Genomic DNA, 23,771 nt, shown 5'->3' on the forward strand with positions numbered 1-23,771 from the left:
TAGAATAGATATCAGAGTTAGAAATAAATATTAGGGTCAATTTGTTCAACTAAACCCTTCAAGGCAGTGCCACAGCATAGCACTGAAACAAGTAAAATATAAAAGTTTAAAAAAATAAACTAATCATGTCTACTGATAATGTGACCATGAGAATTTGGATTATGTCATGAGCAATGTATTATTTAAAAAGTAATTATTGTTTAGTTAAAGACTGAAGACCAAACCTCCTGAAAGTTGATGTCCTCAAGAAAATTATTGGTAGTGTAAAATTTCAAAGGAGTTGTACCTTTTGAAACTATCAAATGTGAATTTTGGTGGGTGAGAGACAGGAGGGATAACAAAGAAAGGGAAGCGAGATCAAATCAACTTTGGTGGGTGGGTTTGGTATTCATTTTTCAGAAGACATGAGGATGATATAGTAAAAGCACTAGAAAAATCAGAGAAGAAATAGTGTTTGGTAAAGACTCAATTACCAATACTCTAGAATCAGCTATTTACCCTTTTTTTTCATTTTTTAATCCAATGGCAGTTGAATCCTAAATTATATCACAAACATTTTCTGTTTGTCATGGTCTGCTATAGAAACCTGACACTGTACTAATTAGTTGTCGACACATTGCTGCTATTTGGAATTTTAGTCTCATTTATTCTCCACTGATAGTATCGAAGACATTTTCAGAAAGACTCACTAACTTAGCTTGAAGTTATCAAATATATGATACAGGGAGATCACATTGTTTTCTGTAGAGATCCCTTAAAGAATAAAGCATTGTTAAATAAGATAATTGACATTAGGAGAGAGAGAGAGAGAGAGAGAGAGAGAGAGAGAGAGAGAGAGAGAGAGAGAGAGAGAGAGAGAGAGAGAGAGAGATGGCTTAGTCTGTTCATCATCTGAAATTTTATTTATTATCTATTAATATCATGTATCAATTTCAGTGACTGTATTAGGTTCATCCTATCGAGTTAGTTGTTTATATTTTAATGTGTTTAGGCACTCACAAGGAAATTGACCTCTCCTGCTTCAGTTATGCAAAAATAACTATTTTTGCATAAAATTATTATTGTCATCAGAAACTGTAGTGATATTGTATTCTTAACCTCCATTCTTGTACGTTAGTATGGATTTAACATATCTGTAATACGGTACCAATTCATTTGTATTGATTCTGTGTCAATTCTTATGTGAGGCTCATTGTTCTCTGATGCTATCTTACTTCTTCCTTCCAAGTTATTCTTGGTCTCTCTCAACCACAGTGCACTCTACTGTCAATAAATGGCTCTTTTCCACCCAGCATGTATCATCTACTCACATTACATGTTCTTACCAGTACAGATGTCTCTCCTGCATAATCTGGCCAAGCAACATAAGTTAAGTATGCCCTAAAGTTATCTGTGTGTTCTAAATTAATAATTTTAAAAATGACTATAACTGGTGGGATTTACAGAATACTTAGGTGATTTGTTTTGGAGGAGGTGGTAACCTCAATTCAGAAGTATAACTTTTGTGTGTGTGTGTGTGTGTGTGTGTGTGTGGAGAGAGATTTCATGGAAAGTATAAACTTTTATAAGTATTTATTTTTAGCTTTATTAATAACCATATTTTAGGCTAATATTAATTATAATTTAAAATAAAAAGTTTTTTTTTAATCATACTTTATAAAATTTGCAAGTTCAAAATAATTGCATAAATTAATCTAACACATTTTCTTATAGTTTGTCACTTGCATTAACATCAAACACTAACGTGTTGGTCTGAGGCAACTTGAGTGATGCATGTGACCTAAGAATACATTCCAATTCATTTCAAGGTTTAGATGTATCACTTTCTAGCGAATAGATTACCATTTGACTCACTCACTTGTTCACTCATAACACTTTATAGATCATTTCCTACTTGTCATATTTTTAAAGTAGTTTCATTCAGCAATGATACAATTGTTTAAGTTTGCTTTGGAGTTTCTTTTTTTATTATGCTCATCAATGTTTCTGATTTATTATTTGTGGAAGTAATTGTTCTGGAAAGACCATCAAGTCATATTTGTGGAACAACAAGGTTTCTTAGCAATTAACCTAGGTGTTTTGCTATTGAGTTTCCTTCAGAGTTCAATCTATCCCACAAGAGGAATTGACTCAGTCAATTGATTATAACATGAAGAAAATGCTACAATAAAAGATGCTATGGCCCCATTATAAAGGATTAATTTATATGAGAAAAATGTGAAGGTTAATATTTGTAAATGGACAATGAATGTTAACATTTCTCAGCAGGACAGTGTGTATAGACATCTGTAAATGGACAATGGAGGTTGACATTTGTAGGGAGACATTGAATTTTGACGTTTGTAAGGGACAGTGAGTATTGGCATTCTTAAGGGGTAGCAAATGTTGACATTTGTAAGGGGAAGTAAGTGTTGATATTCACAAGGAGACAGTGAATGCTGTGAATGTTGATACATGCAAGGAGACAGTGCTGACACTAGTAAGAAGATAGTGAAAGTTGATACCTATAAGGGGTTAGTGAAGGTTGAGACATGCAAGAGTTAAGTGAAGGTTGACATTTGCAAAGGACTGATGAAGATTGACACTTCTGTACGTATATCATAAAGTTATGATCTCATGGTAAACCAAATAAGTGAAGAATCACAACAAATTTGCTTTTTTTCTTCATTTATTTTTGCATTTGTTTCTTTTTTGTTTTCCATGCTTGCATGAATCTTTGAAAATTTGGGAATTTGTTTATGAATTGTTGGAATTTTGCTTTTTTCAACCTTTTTAACAACTGGATGTCCAATCAGGTAATTAAAAGTAAGCAAACATAATATAGCTATCTGTTTGCACAGTAGTTCAGTTGATTAAGTTCACAGCCATTGGGAGTTGACCGAATGTTTGTAGAAAGAGCAATAAGCCAAAGAAACCAAGCCAGAAAGAAATCATACAGAGGAGACAGGGCTTGTCAACCTGTCTTTCAGGGTTAGAAGTGATGAATAAAAACTGACTCAAACCATGATGGTCCACACATAGTTTGATCAATAAGTATCCGGACTGTTGCCATAATAATGAAGCTAAGGCACAGAGTGAAGCTGCTTGGCATAGATTGACTATGAACTCTGCTATGCATGCACACTAAGTTTTAATGTTCTAGATCACTTCCACTGTTTACAGCAGTGCTCGAAAGTAATGTGTGTAGCATGTATTCTTTGCATTGACCATGACTGAGAATCTGCACCAAATTTTGTCAAAAGCTTGGCAATACCTGCTCAGAGGCCTATGCAAAAGTTTTCAAAAAGTTTTCATCAATCTTGATACAATCAAAGAGATTTTGTGCAGCTGAAACCCAAGTGCCTTTTTGGTCAGCTGAAAGCAGTTTTGGCATAAACTTGGCAGACATGCATCTCATGCCCAAATCTTCAGTGATAATGGACTGAACTGAACCGTAACTAATCTGCTCATCCTCTGATAACTCCCGGATGGTGATTTGACGATTTCCCCTCACAGCTGCATGCACATCTGCGATATTTTACTCAGTTCTACTGGTTGTGCGTCTCCCAGAACATTCATCAATATTTTTCAGCTATCTTGGAAATGTCTGAACCACTCGTACACTTGTGTGTGGCTCATACACTCCTCTCTATACACTTTCTGCAACTTTGCATAGGCCTCTGAGTAGATATCACCATAACAACTTTCTGTGTCATGGTTAATGCGACGATCACACATTACACACCTTCCTGCCAATCACTGCTGTAAACAGTGGAAATGAGCTAGAATGTTAAAAGTTAATGCACATGCAGAGCAGAGTTTAATGTCAATCTTTGCCAAGTGAATTCACTTTGTGTGCTTTAGCTTTGTTACTATGGCAACAGTCTGGATACATATTGATCAGACCTCATATAACCCATTCCAACATGGAAAAGCCAGTGTAAATTAATTAAATTATGATTTAATTAATAAAACAAAAGAATAAGCTAATTGCATAACTAATTCATTACTCTGCTTATATTGATTTCTGTTATTTAGAATTTATTTCACCTTTAATTTCTTTGTATTTTTAGGGAAGAAACAAAAGCATGCATCTCAAGCAAGCAGTGAGGATGCTCGATCTGAAATCAGCAATCAGAGCTATATGTATGATCAACAAAGTGACAGCAGTTCAGTTCACACTACACCAGACCACCGAACCAATGGAAGCAAACGTAGATTAGATATAGACCCATCTTTACCATCAATCACAATATCAGAAGCTGAAGGAGTGAGTTTTTGCTTTGACTGATTTACTTCTGTAAGGTCTCTGGGGGTGGGAGAGATATTGTAGGCACTAAAATTGGGATTGGCTGTAAAACAGGATATGGGGTATAAGGTGACATAGATTGGAACTGATAGATCAGAACAGTGAAAGAGATTTGATACTAGAGGATTTGATACTAGAAAACGCTGAATGATGATGATGTTCAAAGGCATTGAAACAGGATGACAATGAAAGAAGATATTAAAAGGAATTTAAACTGAGGTTGTATTTTAAGAAAGGCTGCTTTTGATTTCTTATGTTGGTCCAAAGGAAGAGTTTCAATAATTTAAAACTAGTATACTTCTATTATCAATGCTTGGGGGATGAAAAGCAAAAGCAATTCCTCTAGGATTTGAACTTAAATGTAAAGTGATTGTAACTGGACATTAAAATTGCATTTACTCCAATACACTACTGATTCAGTGTATTGAGGTACATTTGATTTAAAAGCTATTATTGATATTATTAAAATTTATAACTGGAAAAGGTCAATCTTAAGCAATAACATTGCTGATAGCACAAGCCAAAAATGAGGTTCTTATATGGTCACTGAACCTACAAGAAATAGCAATCAAACCTCTCAGACCATATTCTGTCTTAAAATAAGGTAGGTGATATGGAATAATAATAGCTATACTATGATTGAAAATAAGGCAAGATCGTTATGGCTGGATTGTCTTAGACCAATAGATCAGCTCAATTGAGGCTTACTTGGGAGTCAACGACAATAATTTTCTGGACATGAGTGAGTTCTTGACATTCTTGTTAGAAAGAACTTGCATTTAATTCCATAACAGGAAGCTATTGAACCAGTCTCTATGTAGTTGCTTAACATGCTAGAAACAGTAGTCAGAAATCTTCCTAAAATCATACTCTACTATCTTGGAAAAGATGGAGATCTCTCAGATTGCTTAATCTGATATAATCCTAAACACTTCTGAAAAGACAGAATGAGAATGTATTTGAACATCGGTTTGTTCAAAGAATACTATTTTAGAAAAGATAGGGATATCTAGGATTACATAACATAATGTAATCTTAGACACACTTTTAAAAGACATGATGGCTGGAAAGTTTTTGATGATCAGTTTGCTCAATCAGCACTGACTGAGAGTTCATCTACCACATATAATGAGTTGAGTTCAATTACACCTTCTGATGAAGTGTTGTAAGTATAATGTATTCTTCACAATAATATGATTAAGTACAACTGACATGACTCACTTCTTCTAAATCACCTACTCACATTGAATGTCACAACTGAACTGCGTCTAATAACATGATACAATTCTGTGCTATTAACTCACTGCATAAATAATTGAAGTGTTGTGAAAATTAATTAATGCATTAAAGTACTTTAACTTCTGCATTAATATTCTTCTCCTGGGTTCTCAGTCTTTTTCAATTTGTGATGTTCTCGAGATCACATAAAAATAATTACTGGTCCATTTGCATGAAATTTTTTTAAAGAATTGCTTAAAGTTTAAAATAATGTTAGAAAAATGTAGAAATCTATTGCTTACTTTGTTTTATTAATCATACTTGTGTGTAAATTATAACAAAATTTTCAAGACACTCCAGTATTAATATAAATTTTCTGAAGCCTTAAATTATATTTTTAAAGATCCATGGCACCTCTAGATACCTCTTGCAATGCACCACTTTGGAGTCTAATGCTATCTAGTCTACAAATACTTTACTCAGTCATTTGTGATGTCTGTGAGTATGTATGTATGACTGAGCAAGTATATGTGAACATGTGTATGTGGATGTGTGTATGAGTGGGTGGATGCATGTGTGTGTGTAAATAAAATAAAGGGTAAATTACCTGAATGTGAAAAATTTCAGAAATTGTCAGTCACTTGATTTCAAGTGAGATGTATTTAACTTGATGTTTTCTTTCAGGATTATGATTTAAAGTATAAACAGTTAGTGTTTTAAATTGTTTATTGATGATAAATCTGAGAATGTAAAATGGTTGAAGAGACATATTTCAAGTAAATGTATCTCACTAGTTTGTATCTCACTCGGAGTTGTACTTGTCTAGCAAGTGACTTGATCTGAGACCTCATGTTGAAAACTGAAACAATTACATGATGGAAGAGCCATTTTGACCATCTAAAGCACACAAAAACTGTTAAATTCACTTTTAATTTATTTCATTTTTAATTCATTTCATGTGGTGTTGAAGTTTTCACTGCATCACGGCAACCTGGAGCTTAGTCAGTGACTAGCTCACAGCTGTGTGATGAAAATATTGACATCTCATGAAATAAATGAAAGGTGAATTCAAGAGTTTGTCTGTATTTTTAAATGGCTCTTCCATGATGAAATTGTTAATCAAACTAGTAGTAGCGGTAACCAACTGGTAGACCTGTTTCTTTATTGTGGAATTTTTCTTTCTGGCCTCAGTTAGCATCGACTCATGGCGAAAGTGATGGGGAAAACCACGATTTTCTTATGAAAGGCAGCCAATCTATACGCAGTGGACAGAGCATGTCTTCCAGTCTTGGCTTGACATCATCGATGGTAAGAGAAATGGTTGATCTCCCTCCTTTACACCCGAAGCACAAATAAGCCTTCATATGAGCTGATTGGCTACAGTGACATACAAACAAAACATAACAAACACAAAATAGCTTTCTGGAGAAGAGATAGCTGGCAATTTCCTGCTTTTCTCTGTTTTGCTTGCTCCTGTCTACTCACATTATCTTTAGCTTATAGTCACCTTTTGGCAAAAAAAAAAAAACCTTGTTTGTTCGCATCACCTTCAGCCTACTTATAACCACTTTGTTCTGGCAAAAAAAAAACATCTTGTTCTCTCACATCACCTTCAACCTACTTATAACCATCTTTTGGTAAAAAAATAATCTTGTTTGCTCACATCACCTTCAGCCTACCTAGAGTCACTTCTGGATAAATAATTTATGCACAGGTTTAAGGTTTTAAATTTTCCTTTACACTTGAACCTTCCAACATTGGACCCACTTTTCTCCTCTCTTAATTTTGCACTTGGTTCATCAACTTTTTGTAATGAATTTGTTTTATATCAGTAACCTGCTTTCACCATTTGTTGTTTCTGAAAAAAACAACAAATTGCACTCTCACAAGAAGTTCTTAAATGTTGAATTTTTCTTAAATGTTGAATTGTTCCTCTCCATGCATTCTGCTGTTTTTCACTCAGGTAGGTTATAATTCTATTCTATATTAATGAATCAATTATTAAAAAAAAATACAAACAACTATTTTGTATATTGCCTCTTCATCGTCATCAATCCATCACTTCACTTATTCTTCTCTATTATATTTGTATCATGCTAATTAAAATCATCTCATTTCAGGGAAGCCGTGACAGTCTAAGCAGTTACTACAGCAATGCCGGTGAAGTCAACTATGGTAAAATAAATGTGACTGGCGACATTCAGTTTGGTTTGGACTATGACTATAAGACAAGTTGCCTTGAAATTCGTGTCAAGCAGTGTCGTAATTTAGCCCCTGCTGATGTCAAGAAGAACAAATCAGATCCGTAAGAAATATTTATTTACTTTGAAGTACTGTATTTTCTGGCAAACAAGTCAAATTGTAGAGACCAAAATTTACAGTCAAAATATGCAGGTTGACTAATATACCAAGAGGACTTTGGAGGACTAAAATTTCTATGTGAAATGTTGCGGGATTTGGGAAAATAGTGACACATCATATACTGCATCAACTTGTATGCTGGAAACTACAGTACAATTCTAATATCTTGCCTTTGTTTGATTGTATATATTTATTTTTATAAATATATATTCATATTACTTCATATAGGATTAGTGAAATATTGTGTAAAAGTTGTTTATTGATCACAAAATTATCTGAGTGTGAGTGATTTTACTATGTAAGTTTATTCTAAAGCTTTCCATATCTTAAAAACAGTGTACATTTCAAAACTCATTGCAATTTTCTGCTGAAATGAGCTATGCAACTCAAATATTTGGAGTTAAGTTGATTCAGTATGTATTTGGAAAGACCTTTCGAGGTGGGTATCACAGTGCTAGTCTTATGTCAATTGACTAATTAATTTTCAAATTTGTCCACTAATGACAACAATTTATAAATTTTGCCTGGTGTACAATTTTGCATTTCTTTAACCTATGTCATTATGGCTTAGGGCTCTATTAAGTGGGATTAAAATCCAAGAACCAATCTTAAATGTGTAACGAAATGAAAATGGATAACGGTGTATAGTGATAATACTTTTTTCTTTTTTTTTCTTACCTAAAATGCCTGGAGTGATATGTAATTCTTATGATCTAAAACTTATTATTTCCATTTGCCTTAAATGTAATGATTTAAACATTTTTGGGGTATATAGATATTAGAGGTACTGATAATAGAAACTGTACTTAAAAAAAAAAAAAAGACCGTTGTTGTTTTAGAAATTGAGAACCCTCATAAAATTATTACTTAATAATGTGAAGGCATTTTTATAATGTTTCCTCAAATATGATTTTCTAAAGTTACATATTGCTTGTGTTTGTTTCATTCAGGTATGTTAAAAGTTACCTTTTACCAGATAAAACTAAAACAGGCAAGCGGAAGACTAAAGTGAAGAAAAACAGTCTGAATCCTACATTTGATGAAACACTCAGGGTAAGTAAAGATATTTTTTCCATTAGTCATTGTTATTATTATTATTGTTTGTTGTTGTTGGCACTCTGTCGCTTACGATGTTGAGGGTTCCAGTTGATCCGATCAACGGAACAGCCTGCTCGTGAAGTTAACGTGCAAGTGGCTGAGCACTCCACAGACATGTGTATCCTTAACGTAGTTCTCAGAGATATTCAGCGTGACACAGTGTGACAAGGCTTACCCTTTGAAATACAGGCACAACAGAAACAGGAAGTAAGAGTGAGAGAAAGTTGTGGTGAAAGAGTACAGCAGGGTTCGCCACCATCCCCTGCCGGAGCCTCGTGGAGCTTTAGGTGTTTTCGCTCAATAAACACTCACAACGCCCGGTCTGGAAATCGAAACCACGATCTTATGACCACGAGTCCACTACCCTAACCACTGGGCCATTGCGCCTCCACATTATTATTATTATCTTGTGAGTATTACTTTTCCACACTGTCAGGAATTGAACTACTCTGCGATCCTGCATTATATGAGGTGGTATCAAAAAATTCCTGGACTAGTTATGTTTAATAAAAAATAACTTATTTTAAATCATTTCCTTTGAAATAGTCACAGCACTACACCAGTCCCAGCATTTCTACCACTTTTGGTATCCAGCCTGGAAGTTGTTTTCCATAAGTGAGTTAAGGACCTCCTGTGATTCACTCTCGATCTTGACAATGGTGTTAAAACAGTGGTCTTTGAGCTACATTTTCATCTTGGGGAAGAGATGGAAGTCCATAGGTGCTAAATCTGGCAAATAGGGTGGGTGCAGAAGTGATACCATGTTGTTTTTGGTGAGAAACTCATGAGTGAAGGATCCATTGTCATTGAGAAGTATTCAATCTCTTGTGCTCTGCAGATCTGGCTGCTTTTGCTGAATGTCCTCCCTCAAACACTTCAAAATGTCAAAATAGAATCACAGTTGACAGTCTGGCCCTGGAGGAAGAATTCTCAATGCACAATACTGCGGATGTCTAAAAAAAAAACGATGAGCATGCTCTTGATTGAGCTGCAGCTCTGTCATGCCTTCTTTGGTTGTGGAGATGAAGAACACTTCCGTTGTGGTGACTGCTGCTTCATCTCGGGGTTGTATCCATAGACCTAACTCTCATCACCAGTGGTGATCCTTGACATGAAGGATGGGTCATCAGGAACATGCTGATGGAAATCTTGACTTCAATGTGATGTTCTTTTAGCTCAGTGGTCAGCAGGTGGGAGATAAACTTGGCAGAGACATGCCACATGTTCAATTCAGCTGTTAAGATTGCCTGCATGGACCCATATGACAAACCAGCAATGTCGTTGATTGTCCTCTGATGGTCCTCATGCACAAGCTGATGGATTTTCTTTCTGGGTAGGGGTAGGGGTCCACCAAGGATCAGTCCTCAGCCCCCTCTTATTCATCATAGTCCTCCAGGCAATAATTCAAGACAGGATGCCACTGGGAGCTTCTCTGTGCTGATGACCTTGCTCTAATAGCTGAGTCAATATCAGAACTAGAGGAGTAGTTTCAGGTGTGGAAGCAAGGTCTAGAATCGAATTGCTTTCTGAATTTACTTACATTTAGCATTTTTACAATGGCTCATATTCTACTATTCATTTCCAATCACTGTGATTCAGTTTTATTCACTGTCATGCAACATCATGATCTTAAGCAATGCTCCATGTAATCTGTTTTTGCTATATAAACAAAAACCCTTTGTTTCTAGCAGGTTTATAAATTCTCTAAACTTTCTTTGCCCCTGATACATTTTGCTCACTAAACTATTCTGTCACTAAAAGAAAAATCAACTGGAATACAGGAGGAGCAGGGAGAGATAATTAGAGGGTAGTAGAGGAGAGAGCCATGAAGATAAAAGGGATGTTATAGATTACAAATAACCACTCCTTAATCCTTGTTCTTCATTCACTCCTCATCTTTCTCTGTTTATCTGTCACTCACTCTCCCCATACACTCTTACAAACTCTACCCACCCCACTATCTCCACTCACTTATGTTCACCTTTTTGAACCTTAAGAGTTTGTCCTAACATCTTATCACCACAATTTTGTATCCACCAGCTCCACTTTGGTTACTCTCTTGATTACAGTCTTTTATAACATGAGTAACCATGTAGCTCCTCCACATAAAGAAATCTGTCCTGGCTCCTTCTTTCATACTTTATTGTCTTGTCTCCTAGCATACAACTTCTTCCCTTAGCTGCTTCCACTCAGTTGAAGGGGTTCTTAATCTTGTGAGCTGCTTGGTGACCTCATTAATGTACTTGTCATGAAAAAAAAAGGCATCCAGTACACCCTGCAAAATAGTCGGTACTAGGAAGAGTATCAAGCCTTGGAGACCTTTCTGATATAGACATTGGAGTCCTCAGACCCATTGAATCTTGTCAAGCCATTCAACTCATGTCAGTATGAAAAATAGATGTCAAAAGATGATGATGACAATGATTATAATGAAAACAATGTGAAGTGTATTCAAATTATGTTCTCAATCATCAAAGTCATGTACTAAGAAACTTTAATTTAGTACCCCACTTGTTCATTATAGTTCTTTGTAACTGCATGTTTTTTTTCTCTCAGTTACTCTCTCTCTCTCTTTCTCTCTTTATAATTCATGAACTACTCAAGGTTAAATGTGTATGCTATATGTTTTGCCATTTTAAATTTCATTCATGAAATTTCAGTTTTCTCAACAATTTACTACTTTTACCACAGAAAAATCATTGAATTCAAATAAAACTCTAAAATAGAAATACTTCCTATGATAGCTCTAGACCAAAGGTTTTCAATGGGGGCGTTTTGGAGCAAAGGGGCACTATGGGAGCATTAAGAGACTGATGGGGGCGCTGGAAGACCCTCGTCTTTGGTAAGTTTAATTTGAAATCAACAAGTAGTAGCCATATTTTCACATCTCTGCGACAGTCAGTTTAGAAAACCATGCCTTTTTGTTCCAAATTTTCAAAAACTAAAAAAGCACTTTTTCCACTTTGACGATACTAAGCAAATTCCTGGTACCATGTATAACTGGTGTCACTAAAGTGAAACCCCCAAAACAAAAACTAAAAATAGATATTCATCTATTTGTCACTATTCAGTGACAAACGATTAAAAGAAAAAAATGAATAAAAGTGAAGAGCTGAATGTGTGTGTGTTTTTGTGCAAATATATAAAGAATGGTGGTCAGAATTTTGGATCAAACTGGCTTTTGGGAGTGGCTAATAGGTATGTATTTGTGTGTGTGCGTATGGGTATGTTTGCATGTATATGATTGCTGTGTTGCAGTTTTTAATTCCTTTATGTGACTGAACTTAAATTGACCCTGATTGTTAAAGACCCAACCACACACACACACACACACACACACACACACACACACACACACACATTTTTGGGGGGTTTTGTACCCATTTGAACTGTGGTTATATACCAGACAATGTGTTCAGAAATTTAAATTTTGAATTTGCTTTAATTATAAAATTACATTCCAGCTAAATGCACATCTTTTGGCTTTGGAAGACAGAACCCTTTCTTTCTTCTATATTTTTTGTTAAGTTAGAATTTCTCTGTTTTGGTCGGGAGTTACCTATTTCCTGTATCAAGCAGTGGACAAAAGCATTAAAAAAAAATTAAAATCATAGAGCTGAACAAAATCAAAAATATTAATTTTAATCGTAAATGGAGACAAGTAAACATTTTCCCTTCTTAATACTAACAAGAGCATAGTATGAGGGAGATTTGGCTGTTATATCTAGCAAATTGAACAACCATACAGAGAGTACCTCATTGGCTTATTTGTTGATGTGTATAAAAGTAAACAAAAACTAAAGGGAAAACAAACACTAGCAAATACACACACACGTGTGTATATATATATAATATATATATATATATATATATATATATATATATATATATATATATATGAATGGGCAGAATTATGATGTAAGCATGTGTGTGCTTAAAACACCTCATAACTTTTGTATTTTTATGAATTTTTACAAATTTTTTTTCCTTTTCTGACTCCTGCATAATGGAATTGATATGATTATACAAGAATAAAATCTCCCCTCCCACCAATTTTTTTAAAATTTATGGTTTTAAAATACAGACAGTCCAAATCTACCATCTGTTTCTCTTTATAATTTCCAAATAATTTTTAAATACTTTTATGGATGAGAGTCAATTGACAGTCTCCAGACTTTTTCACATAATCCCGGACTTTATTTGTGAAATGCCAGTGATATGCTGCATGTCCATCAGCAATATTAGCAGACAGACAGCCATGCAGTAGTACAACATATGCTCCAAGTAGATGAAAGCCTTCTTTTTAAGAAGAAAAATGAAATTGGAAGAGTGGTGAAGATATTAGAATAATGGAATAAAAGTCAGTCATAATAAGAGATCTCCCCAAAATCTATTTTCTTATTTTTTAACTACTGTTTCTGACACACATATTTACGCAATTTTGATTTTGAAGTATTTAAAAAATTATTTGGAAATTCTGTATTATGAAGCCAGAAATTAAAAAAAGATTTTGTGTGTGTCAAATTTTTTCTCCAGAAGTTGATGGCTTCATAGGAATAAGCATGGAAAACTGCATCAAGATAACCAATTTTCAGATTTTTTACTTCCTTTTAAATATACAGATTTTGTGAATGAAACAAACTAGATCCTGAATAACCTTTAATGAACCTTTAATATGACAAATTTTCAGATTCTTTTACATCATTTTAAAAGGAAGCTGATTTTGTGGCTCAGTCAAACTAGATCCAAGTACAGTGAATACCATCCTCCACAATTTTCTACTTTTATGAAGTACATATGTATTTCAACATTTTCTATCAAATACACTCTCTTTCTTGAGCATAAAAAATCCTCTTCCCAGGTGACAATAACTTATATGTCAGATTGTTGCACAAGTTTTGATAAGGGAAATCAGAAAGGTTTGAAATGATTTCATTGGCATTTACTTGTACCAAAGAGCACTCTTTTGATAGACAACATGTTGATCTCATAAGTGTTGCATGGTGGAAATAAATGCAATTACCAAACTTTCAATTCATTATTTGTTTTTTGTTTTTTTTACATTTCAATTTGTACATCTGTACTCCTGACTGCATACAAGCACATAGGTAAAATGACGTCCTTTATTTTTTAATCATTACCTGCTAATATCAAAATAAGTAGTATATTGAAAAATAAAAATATTTTCTAGAGCGGTGGGGGGGTGACTCCAAGGGTCAGAAGGGGGCCTTTGGCCAAAATGGGTTGAGAACCTTTGCTCTAGACAGTTTGGTAATTTATCATTTTTGAGTATAAAACAACCTGAAAATTAATAATTATCATTATAAACATTTTCTTGTTTTTCGTAAATTTAATTTACTGTATTTGATGACAAATATGGCACACATTTTTCTCCTCCATGAAATGTCTCAAAAAGATCACCCCAGGTCCTTACCATATTTTCCAGCACACAAGCCAAATTTTTCAGACCAAAATTTACAACTCAAAAGGTAGGTTACTTTATACACCAAGACAACTTTGGAGAACCAAAAATTTCATGTGAAATTCAGTATTTGGAAAGATAGTGACAATATTTGAATATTTAAACTACAAGTTTACACTATATACTACATTGACTTCTGTGCGGAAAATACAGTCTGTGAAGTTGGGCTAATAAGGCACTAAAAATCTTTTTCTTAAACATATACTGCTGAAATTGTGGTATATCTAATGTGCCTGTGCATCCCTTATTCTATAAAATACAGTATGTTTTTATTTGTGAAATTGTCTCTCATTCACTTACCTTTCTCTTTTAGTATTACATTGCCAAAAGTGAGCTAGAAAATCGGACATTGTGGTTGACTGTGTGGCATAATGATCGCTTTGGTAGGAATGATTTCTTAGGAGAAGTTACCATTCCATTTGATTACTACCGGTTTGAAGGACCTACATTAAAATGGCATCAACTGCAGCAAAGAGTAAGTTATGCTACATTTTTGGTTTTCATATCAATATATGAAATAAACTATAGATACATATATAGATTTATCAAGATAAATAACATGAAATATAATTATAAAATTATGTAACAAAAGTATCTATAAACTTATTTTCATCAGGGTTCCCAGTGGAAACATTTTGTGATAAAAACCTTTAGATGCAGACATGACTATGCTGTTAAGAAACTTACTTTGCAACCACATAGTTTTGGGTTCAGTCCCACTGTGTAGCACCTTGGGCAAGTGCCTTCTACTAAAGCTCTGAGCCAACCAATGCTTTATTAGTGGATTTGGTAGATGGAAACTCTGAAACTGTGTGGAAGACTATTTCTCTCTCTCTCTCACATGCACATACACACACACGCATGTGTTTCTCCACCAGTGTTGGTTTGTTTATGTCTGTAATTTTGCAGTTTGGTTATAAAAAAAAAGAGACTGATAGAATAAGTACTTAAAAAGAATAAGTACTGGGGTTGATTTGTTTAACTAAACCCTTTAAGGCAATGCTCAGCATGGTCACAGTCCAATAACAAAGAGAAAAAATTATTGGCTTTGCATACCAAAAAGTAGTTTGAGTTCAGAATTGTATTTATTTGGCAAATGGCTTAGTCTCAGGTTGTTTGTTGAAGCTAAAATAATTACATTGTGAAAATATCTTAATAGCTGTTTAAAAAACACATAAGCCATTATTATATTTATTTTATATTTACTTTTATTTGTAAAGTAATGTATATTATTAAGCACCAAGAAATGTTGGCATAAATTCACAAACTGTTCAATGTGTCTGTTATTTATTGTGTCCAAGCCACTCAGGCTCCTCTTTATCAGTCTCTTACATAAGAAAGACTATAAACCTGTGATTGGTCCACTGGAAACCTATAACAAATGGTGCTGATTTTCATAAAATGTATGATGTAAAAAGAAAACTAAGTAACTTAGAATTAGAATGAAGAAACGGTGCTTTCTTTTAATCCTTTAGTATTTAAACTGACCATATCTGGCCCAAATATTTTATATATCTTTTGCTTTAATCAGCCAGATCTAGCCTCTCACACCTACCCTACAATGTAATTTTGAAAATAAACTGTCACATCATAGAAGCCTCAAAGCTACAAGATAATAAATGATTAATTCAAAACAATTTGAAAAAAATAAATGTATCACTTATTTTTTTTTGAATTAATCAAAACAATTTGAAAAAAATAAGTGATACATTTGACTGAGTAGTCCAAATGTTAAAGGGTTAAGAAAGCCACAGGGACCAACAAAACTAATAAACTATTTCAATAATGAATTAACAGTGATAAATTTTTGTTTTTTGTTTTCTGTAGCAAGAATATTTGCCATCATCTCTTTCATACAAAGGCGAGCTGACCTTGTCATTAAAGTTTGTAACTGGTGATAAACTGCTAACGGGGTCCACAACATCTTTAAAGCACAGTAGAGATGGCAGATCTGAAGTTTCAGATGGAGGACAACTTCATGTTTACATTAAAGAGGCCAAAAATTTGACAGCAGTTAGATCTGGAGGATATTCTGATCCTTTCTGTAAAGGGTAAGTTGTTTTACTAAAATGATATATGGCACCAAAACAATGCTCTGAGTGATGGAGCAATGGCAATGTTGCGCAGTAGTGAAAATGGACATTGAATGTGGAAGATGTGCAAAGGCTGGGTAGAAGTAAAGTTTGCATGCTTCACTGGATATGTAATATTATCGGTATGCATGAACAATGAAGCATGAGTGTGCTGACAAAGAAAGACTGAGATGGTATGGACACCTGATGTGTACAAAGAATGAGGATTTGGTGAAAAAGGGCCAAGTGGTACAAATAGAGGACCCTATAAAAGAGAAAACAAAGGAAGATATGGAAAGAATTGATGAAGGCTGATCTCAGGATGCTGAATATCAAGAATAGGATGGCAAGAGATAGCAGCAAGGGATGAGACACAATATTGGGAAAAACTTCTCTAGTCCATGCAAGTAGGGGAAGGCGATAATAATGACAATGATTTTACATATATACATACTAGGTTAGAAACCAGCTCCTTCTCTATTGGCAAGAAATCTTGAAATAAAACTGAATAATGACATACACATATACATATGCGCATGTCTAGACATGCAACTGTATACATGAGACTACATACATAAAACAAAACATACAAGTCTGCACATGCATTGACTCCAAATACTCACATTTACGCACATACATGCAAAAATATCTTGTTAATGTTGTTGAAATTCCAGGATCTAGGTTAGAAATCAACTCTTTCTCTATTGGCAAAAAATTTTGAAATAAAACTGAATAATGACATACATACAAACAAACAAACGAACAAACAGTCATCATTTTAAAGGTCTAGTTTTCTGTACTTGCATGGGTCATATGATTACTTTGTTGAAGCAAATATTCCTACTACTGAATGCACTTCCTGTTGCCAATCCCTACTCATATCCAGCATAGGTAATGTCTCCCCTATTCTAATGAACAACAGCCTAGATATACTTTTATGGATGATTGTAAACAAATGATACTGTTTCTATGAACAATAACCCTTTGTTCACAATCAGTGTGCACATTTCAAGACAAGAAGAAATATTGTCTGATACATTATATCAAGCAGAAAACTGATTATTTGTCAATTTCTTCACATATTGTATGTGAATTAAATAATCAGTGACATTGAACTTCAAATATAGCCCATAAAGAAAATAAAGAATATTTATCTCAAGTTATCTAAAGGAACATATAGATGTTTCAGTAAGTTTTCACTTCATTGCTGAACTGAAAACTTGAGTTACTAATTTGACCACAGAAGAGAGCACTGGTGTATAAGTGTGTTCTCTTCTCTCTTTATTCTCATAAACAGTTTCTGTTGCTTTGACTTATATATTAAATAAATCAAAACAGTAGGCATACCTTGTATTAGTTCAATCCATATTTAAGGAATTTTCTTGCTGACATTTCATCTTGGTATTGGTCACTTTTCATTAGAAGGCACCATTATTATGTCTTCTGTTTAGTAGGAATGTTTCTGTTATTCTTCCTTATGTTTCAGTAAACATTTTCTCTTACCACCTCTTAATATCATAAGTACTTTCTAGATCATAAGTACATTACTATTTCGCAGCAGCCACTATTAACACAGTAGTTATTTAATCCATTTAGAAACTAATGGAAGTTGTGTGTGAGCTCATGTTTATAAATTGACTTAACTTATCTAACATCTAGTTGTTCATGCTTTGATGATGGCTAACTCTTTTGTATTTGTAATGTTTTCAATGTATATATGGCTTTCTTCCATTTTAGTATTTCCATTTTATGTTACATTTTGGAAGTTTTTCATCGACTATTTAGAGGATATGACTTTAGCATATTCATTTCTTATTTCTTATTAATCACAGTTGTTATGTATGGCTGTTTTTATATCATTCTTACTTGTTTGATAAACTTTGTTCCAACTACTATCTAAAATTTTCTTCCATTTTACTTCAAAAGTAATTTGCGTATTTTTAATCTTTCTGGTATATTGCCAGATTATGGAATCACATGTTAGAACATGAAGTATATCAAACTTTGGTTGGTAGATCTATTTTTGTGCTGGTAACACATGTAACCATCTATATAATACATATGTCAATCTGTTAATACTTAAGCTATCTTGTAGCACATGTTCCTGTGTGGGAATATTTGAATATGTATGTATTTAGTCACATATGAAATAAGTGCTAATATGGGATCATAATGATTGACTGTCTTTCGATTTTGATGAATGTGAGATCCAGTTGTTCCATCTACAGAACCACTTAGTTAATGAGTTATAATGGAAATGGATGAGTATATCACAAATACTCATACCCTTAATATAATCTTCATGCTAGAGTAGTGCAGCACTGTTTAACATGACTGGACCCATGAATCACAAATAGAGCCCATTCAATGGGCTTATACAATTTCTGTTCACCCAGTTCCACTCAAGTCAACCCAAGTCCATAGTAGAAGATTCTTGCCCAAGCTACCATGCAGAGAAGTCACAGTTAGAACCAAGTGACTGTGCAGCAAACTTCTTAATCTCACTGCCACAAGCCTAGGTTTGTAAAATGTTTGGCTATGAATAAGTTTTACATGACTGTGTGATTAAGAAGTTTACTCTGCAACCATATAGTCTTGGGTTTGATCTCACTGTGTAGCACTTAGGGCAAGTGTCTTCTATTTTTGCCTCAAGTTGACTGATGCCTTTTGTGTGAAATTTGACTGATGGAATCTGTAAGGAATATTGTTGTATGTGTGTGTCTGTGTTTGTTTATGTCTCATAACTTCATGGTTCAACAAATGGATATTAATAAATAGATATATAGTAGATATAATAAGTATCAGATTTAAAAATAAGTACTGGGGAGATGAGTTGATATGATTGACTAAACTCTTGAAGGTGGTGCCCAAGCATGGTCACAGTCCAAAGTCTGAAACCAGTTAAAAAATAAAAGAATTCTATTTCACTTTGCAGGTATTTATTACCAGAAAAGAACCGATCATCAAAGCAAAAAACTCCAGTGGTAAAGAAAAATTGCAACCCGGTTTGGAATCATTGCTTTATATTTGAAGATGTGTCTGCTAGTTTGCTGGCTGACCGATGCCTAGAACTCACTCTGTGGGATTATGATCGTATATCAAGTAATGATTTTCTTGGTGGCGTTCGATTGAATTTAGGATCAGGTAAGAATTTTTGTTCATCATGTTATGTTAGAGTTTTATTATAAGAACATTATACTTAGACATGTAAAAGGAAACTGCTTAGAATCCTATTGTATGCTTGTTTGTGAATATTGATATTTTGCATCTTTGTGTGAGGCTGTCTGAGCAAAATGGTGATGTTATGTTTACAGTCCTTGTGAAATATGTATCATGTAGCTCTACACTTTCAAAGTCTAATGGAATAAATAAATACACTCACACACACACACACACACATATATGTATGTCATCCCATTAAAATCTTGATCATTTGAAATTAATTGAAACATCTAGTTAGTGTATTTCATTACTTTTGCATTAAACTGAAGCAACTGCAATTAGCAATGTTTACTTCATTCTCAAGCATTTCTTGAGGCTACTTATATGCCACCCCCAAACAATGTATGAAAATAGAGTGATAAATTTATTTCTAATTAAAAATAAACAACTGTGAATACCTTTTTCTAAAATACATTTTATACTTATATTTATTTCAAATTAAAGAAAAGCTGTGAGTGAAACAAAATGAAGCTATAACTGTTTAAAAATTTGGTCAATATGAATTGAGATCTTGATCATCTAAGAATTTATTATAAGTATGAAAAACTAATAGAATGCATAAGTTTTGTCTGAATTTTCTCTCCTATGGGGATATAGGTAAATGCATCTAGCTTGGGGAGAAAAATATTTTATGATAATACTAATAAACATTAGTTCTACATAAAATTATCAAATCTGGAGAGGCATATGTTAAATTTTATTGATAAAGTTTAACCAAAATTAGTATTTATTAAGATTGTTATTGTTCTAGAACTATAGATGTCTGGTTGATTGTAGAGTAAATGTACTAGCAGTTTGTTCTTAGTCATTGGTGCTATGCTACATCCATTGAAAAGTTGTTCAGCTCTCAGTGCTCCAATTCACTCAACTGTAAATAGATACCAAAAGAGGACATTCTCAATGCTCTAATTATTGACAACACTTTAAAAATCAAATTACATGGCGTTGTTTTCCAGTGCTGAATTTACTTCTCTCTCCTTGCTTGTAAGTATATTAGGATAGATGTTGGATTCCACTGTTCACATCTATATGCACCAGTGTATGTAAACAGATCTGCTGCAATAGTATCTGACTCTCAGGCATGTAGATGGAAGATATTTTAATTTTGATTTACAATTAGTGTTTGGGAATACAGGAATAGCATCATAATCCAAATAAGTATCTAGCTTCTTAGCTGGATTAACCTTCCTTGCAAGTTGACAAAATTGTGGTTTAGTACTATTGTACAAGATATAGATTTTTACACTAATGACATTTTATTTTTGTCTTTTTATGTTTTCATTATAAAAAATAGTATGTATAACAAAAGAATAGAGAATATACTTAATCAAAATATTTCACAATTAAAAACAAGGTGGAATTACATTACTGCTGCTGCAACTTGTTCCATATGTTTCTTTGTCAGAAAAATACTTGTAAGTCATGTAAGTGGTGGCAGTAGGGCAGATGGTGGTGGTTGTGGTATATCCTATTTACTTAGCATGATATAACATTTTTTTGTTTGTTCTATGAGTTAACACTTGTCAGTTAATATAACATAAATTTTGTCAACAAAATACATAAAATATAGAAAATTCCCTTCTGATGTATTTTTAAGTAATATATTTAAAAATATTTTCTCTTTAGGTATTTGTAGTCGGAGATATGTTGATTGGATGGATGCTGTTGGTGATGAAATCTCATTGTGGCAGTCAATGATATCTAGACCAAACACTTGGGTTGATGGAACTCTTATGTTACGTGCAAACATGAGTAACAGAATGTGACAGCAGCCATTCTATGAATATGCACCACTGTAGGTGATTATTTTCATTAAGAGTTTGTGATCATGTACAAAATGAACAAAACTCTTGAAACCACCTCATCTTTAAGGAATTACAGCTTCGTTGGTGATAAAGAGTATGTGAGAGGCCACAGCTTACTGGATTGATATATGCTGCTTGTATTACTGCCACAAGGAAGCTCAAGGAAAAGAAAAAAAAAGAAAACAGGCTGTGATTGTATGAAAGGCAGTTGCTTCTGTAAACAGTTAACAAAAGAGCAGTTGTGTTTGGAGATGCCATTTCACAAAAGCCCAAGCTCTTTTTATAAAATAATCTTTCTTTCTTCCTTTACTTCTCTCTCTCTCTCTGAATGCATGCATGTGTGCATGTGTGTGTGCCTCTGTATATGTGTGCATGTATGCTATTGTTTCTAATTCGTTCTAAAATTTCAAATTACAAATGATTGATAAATGAATATCTTGAAAATTAGATTATATTTGTATATTTTCAATACTGAAATGAAATGATAACTTGATTGACACAAATACAAACTTTAAAAAATATAAATTTAAAGTATGAAAAATACAAAAATATAGATTAAATGTTTAAAAATTTGAATGCATGATTTTTTTCAACTGAGATTATTATAACATGTAACTTGTAACTTTGTAACATTATTTGGCAGTTCAAGTGTAAACACAATATTATAATAAACTTAAGTTCAAAATTACTTGCAATTCTTGAAATGGCTATTTTGCCTTAATTAAAAAACAATTTGAAGCTCATATCTCAGTACCCTAATTAAATTAATAGATTGTTTAAATGTTCTAATATCCCCACAGAAATGTTTGTAAAGGCCTCATTGATTAGACCTAAGAAGGCTTGTCTACTGATGGAATATAATTTAATTAGCATGAAACATTAATTCTGTGAATTGTTTATCTTTCAGTGAACTTGAAATATTGAATTGTTATCAATAAAGATCCATTTCTTGTTTTTAGATCATTTCACATTCTATTAGTTTATGATGGTATTAATCCCAAATAAAACTCATGCAGGGAAATTTTAGTTGCCTTTTTCTAACCCTTGCCTCACATGCCTATGTGGGTATGGGATATAAACTTAACCCCCCCCCCCCAAGACCTGGAAGTTAGGGCGGTAATGCAAAGCAAGATAAAACAATAATTAACTAGTAATTTCCAATTGTACACCAATCATATTCCAGGCAGCTAATGTCAGAACTTGAGCCAGGATTCTGGCAGCTTTAAGCTATGTTCTTCTGAGTTATATTCCTGTTATGTACTTGGGAGTCTAATTTATTAAGTTGTGCAATTTTATTTTACCTATTCTATTCCTTAAGGACAATATAGATATGTTGCTTGCTAAAATAAAAAGATGTGTGGGGAGATTAAAGTATTTATAGATAACTATCACAATATAACTGTGTGTGATTGTAAAGCATTTTCAGAATTTATTTTTAAATATATTTTTAGAAAAAAATCAAGTGAGGTTATGAATGTTAACAACACATATGAAAGATTTAAAAAGTTTATTTCATTTTTATATTTGTCATTTGTGCTTGCATCCTTATTTAATTTTTTTTTAAATATATAAATATTATTCTCTTTCCAATTCTTGACAAGTCTTTTACAAAAACTTATTTATTTACAAATAAATGTAGAATAACTTCATTATCATACACTGCTTGCAATGGAAATCAAAATATATTTATAAGTTGTATACTCAGATCAGAATTAAGGAAAAAGAAATAAGCCTCTTTATTGCAGCCTTATAGCAAGTATTTAATGTCATAATAACAGCAATATTATATAACACTTTTTAGTACTATTTTCTTTTTAAAATATTTCCACTAAAGATAGAAACCTTTGTTTCTCTAAGAATATGCAAATTAATATTAATCAATCTTATGAAATACTCTTGATATTTATAGTTCTTTTTTTAAAACATTATTGGCACTAAATAATTTTGAAATTGGATTCATTTTTAGCTTATTTTGTTTAAATTAAAATTATGCTGTTACTTTTAATGACTATATTGTATCATTTGACAATGAAAACTTGAATTGTTACTTTTAATACCAATATTCTCCCTATAAGGACACTTCATATGTTTGAAACAAATTTCTCTTAAAAATAAAGCATATTTAATTTTTAGTAGGAATGCAAATATTCCCTAAACATCTTTATCAATGCTTCTTGCATCCCTAAATGATTTCCAAGAGCTTCAGCGCCCTCTTATAATACTGT

General features: G+C 33.2%; 1 protein-coding gene across 1 annotated transcript; it reads left to right on the forward strand.

The window, feature by feature from the left end:
• Positions 1-2,454: 2,454 nt before the first annotated feature.
• Positions 2,455-21,507, forward strand: LOC106879476 (synaptotagmin-like protein 5). Its single transcript, XM_089358231.1, has 9 exons — positions 2,455-2,479; positions 4,053-4,249; positions 6,698-6,814; positions 7,627-7,811; positions 8,818-8,920; positions 14,761-14,922; positions 16,275-16,498; positions 19,455-19,663; positions 21,368-21,507. The coding sequence occupies exons 1-9, from the start codon at positions 2,455-2,457 to the stop codon at positions 21,505-21,507; spliced, it is 1,362 nt and encodes a 453-aa protein (XP_089214357.1).
• Positions 21,508-23,771: the final 2,264 nt, after the last annotated feature.

Source organism: Octopus bimaculoides, chromosome 10 (genome assembly GCF_046866305.1).
Source record: "Octopus bimaculoides isolate indiv1 chromosome 10, ASM4686630v1, whole genome shotgun sequence".
In the NCBI taxonomy this organism is placed as follows: Eukaryota; Metazoa; Mollusca; class Cephalopoda; order Octopoda; family Octopodidae; genus Octopus; species Octopus bimaculoides.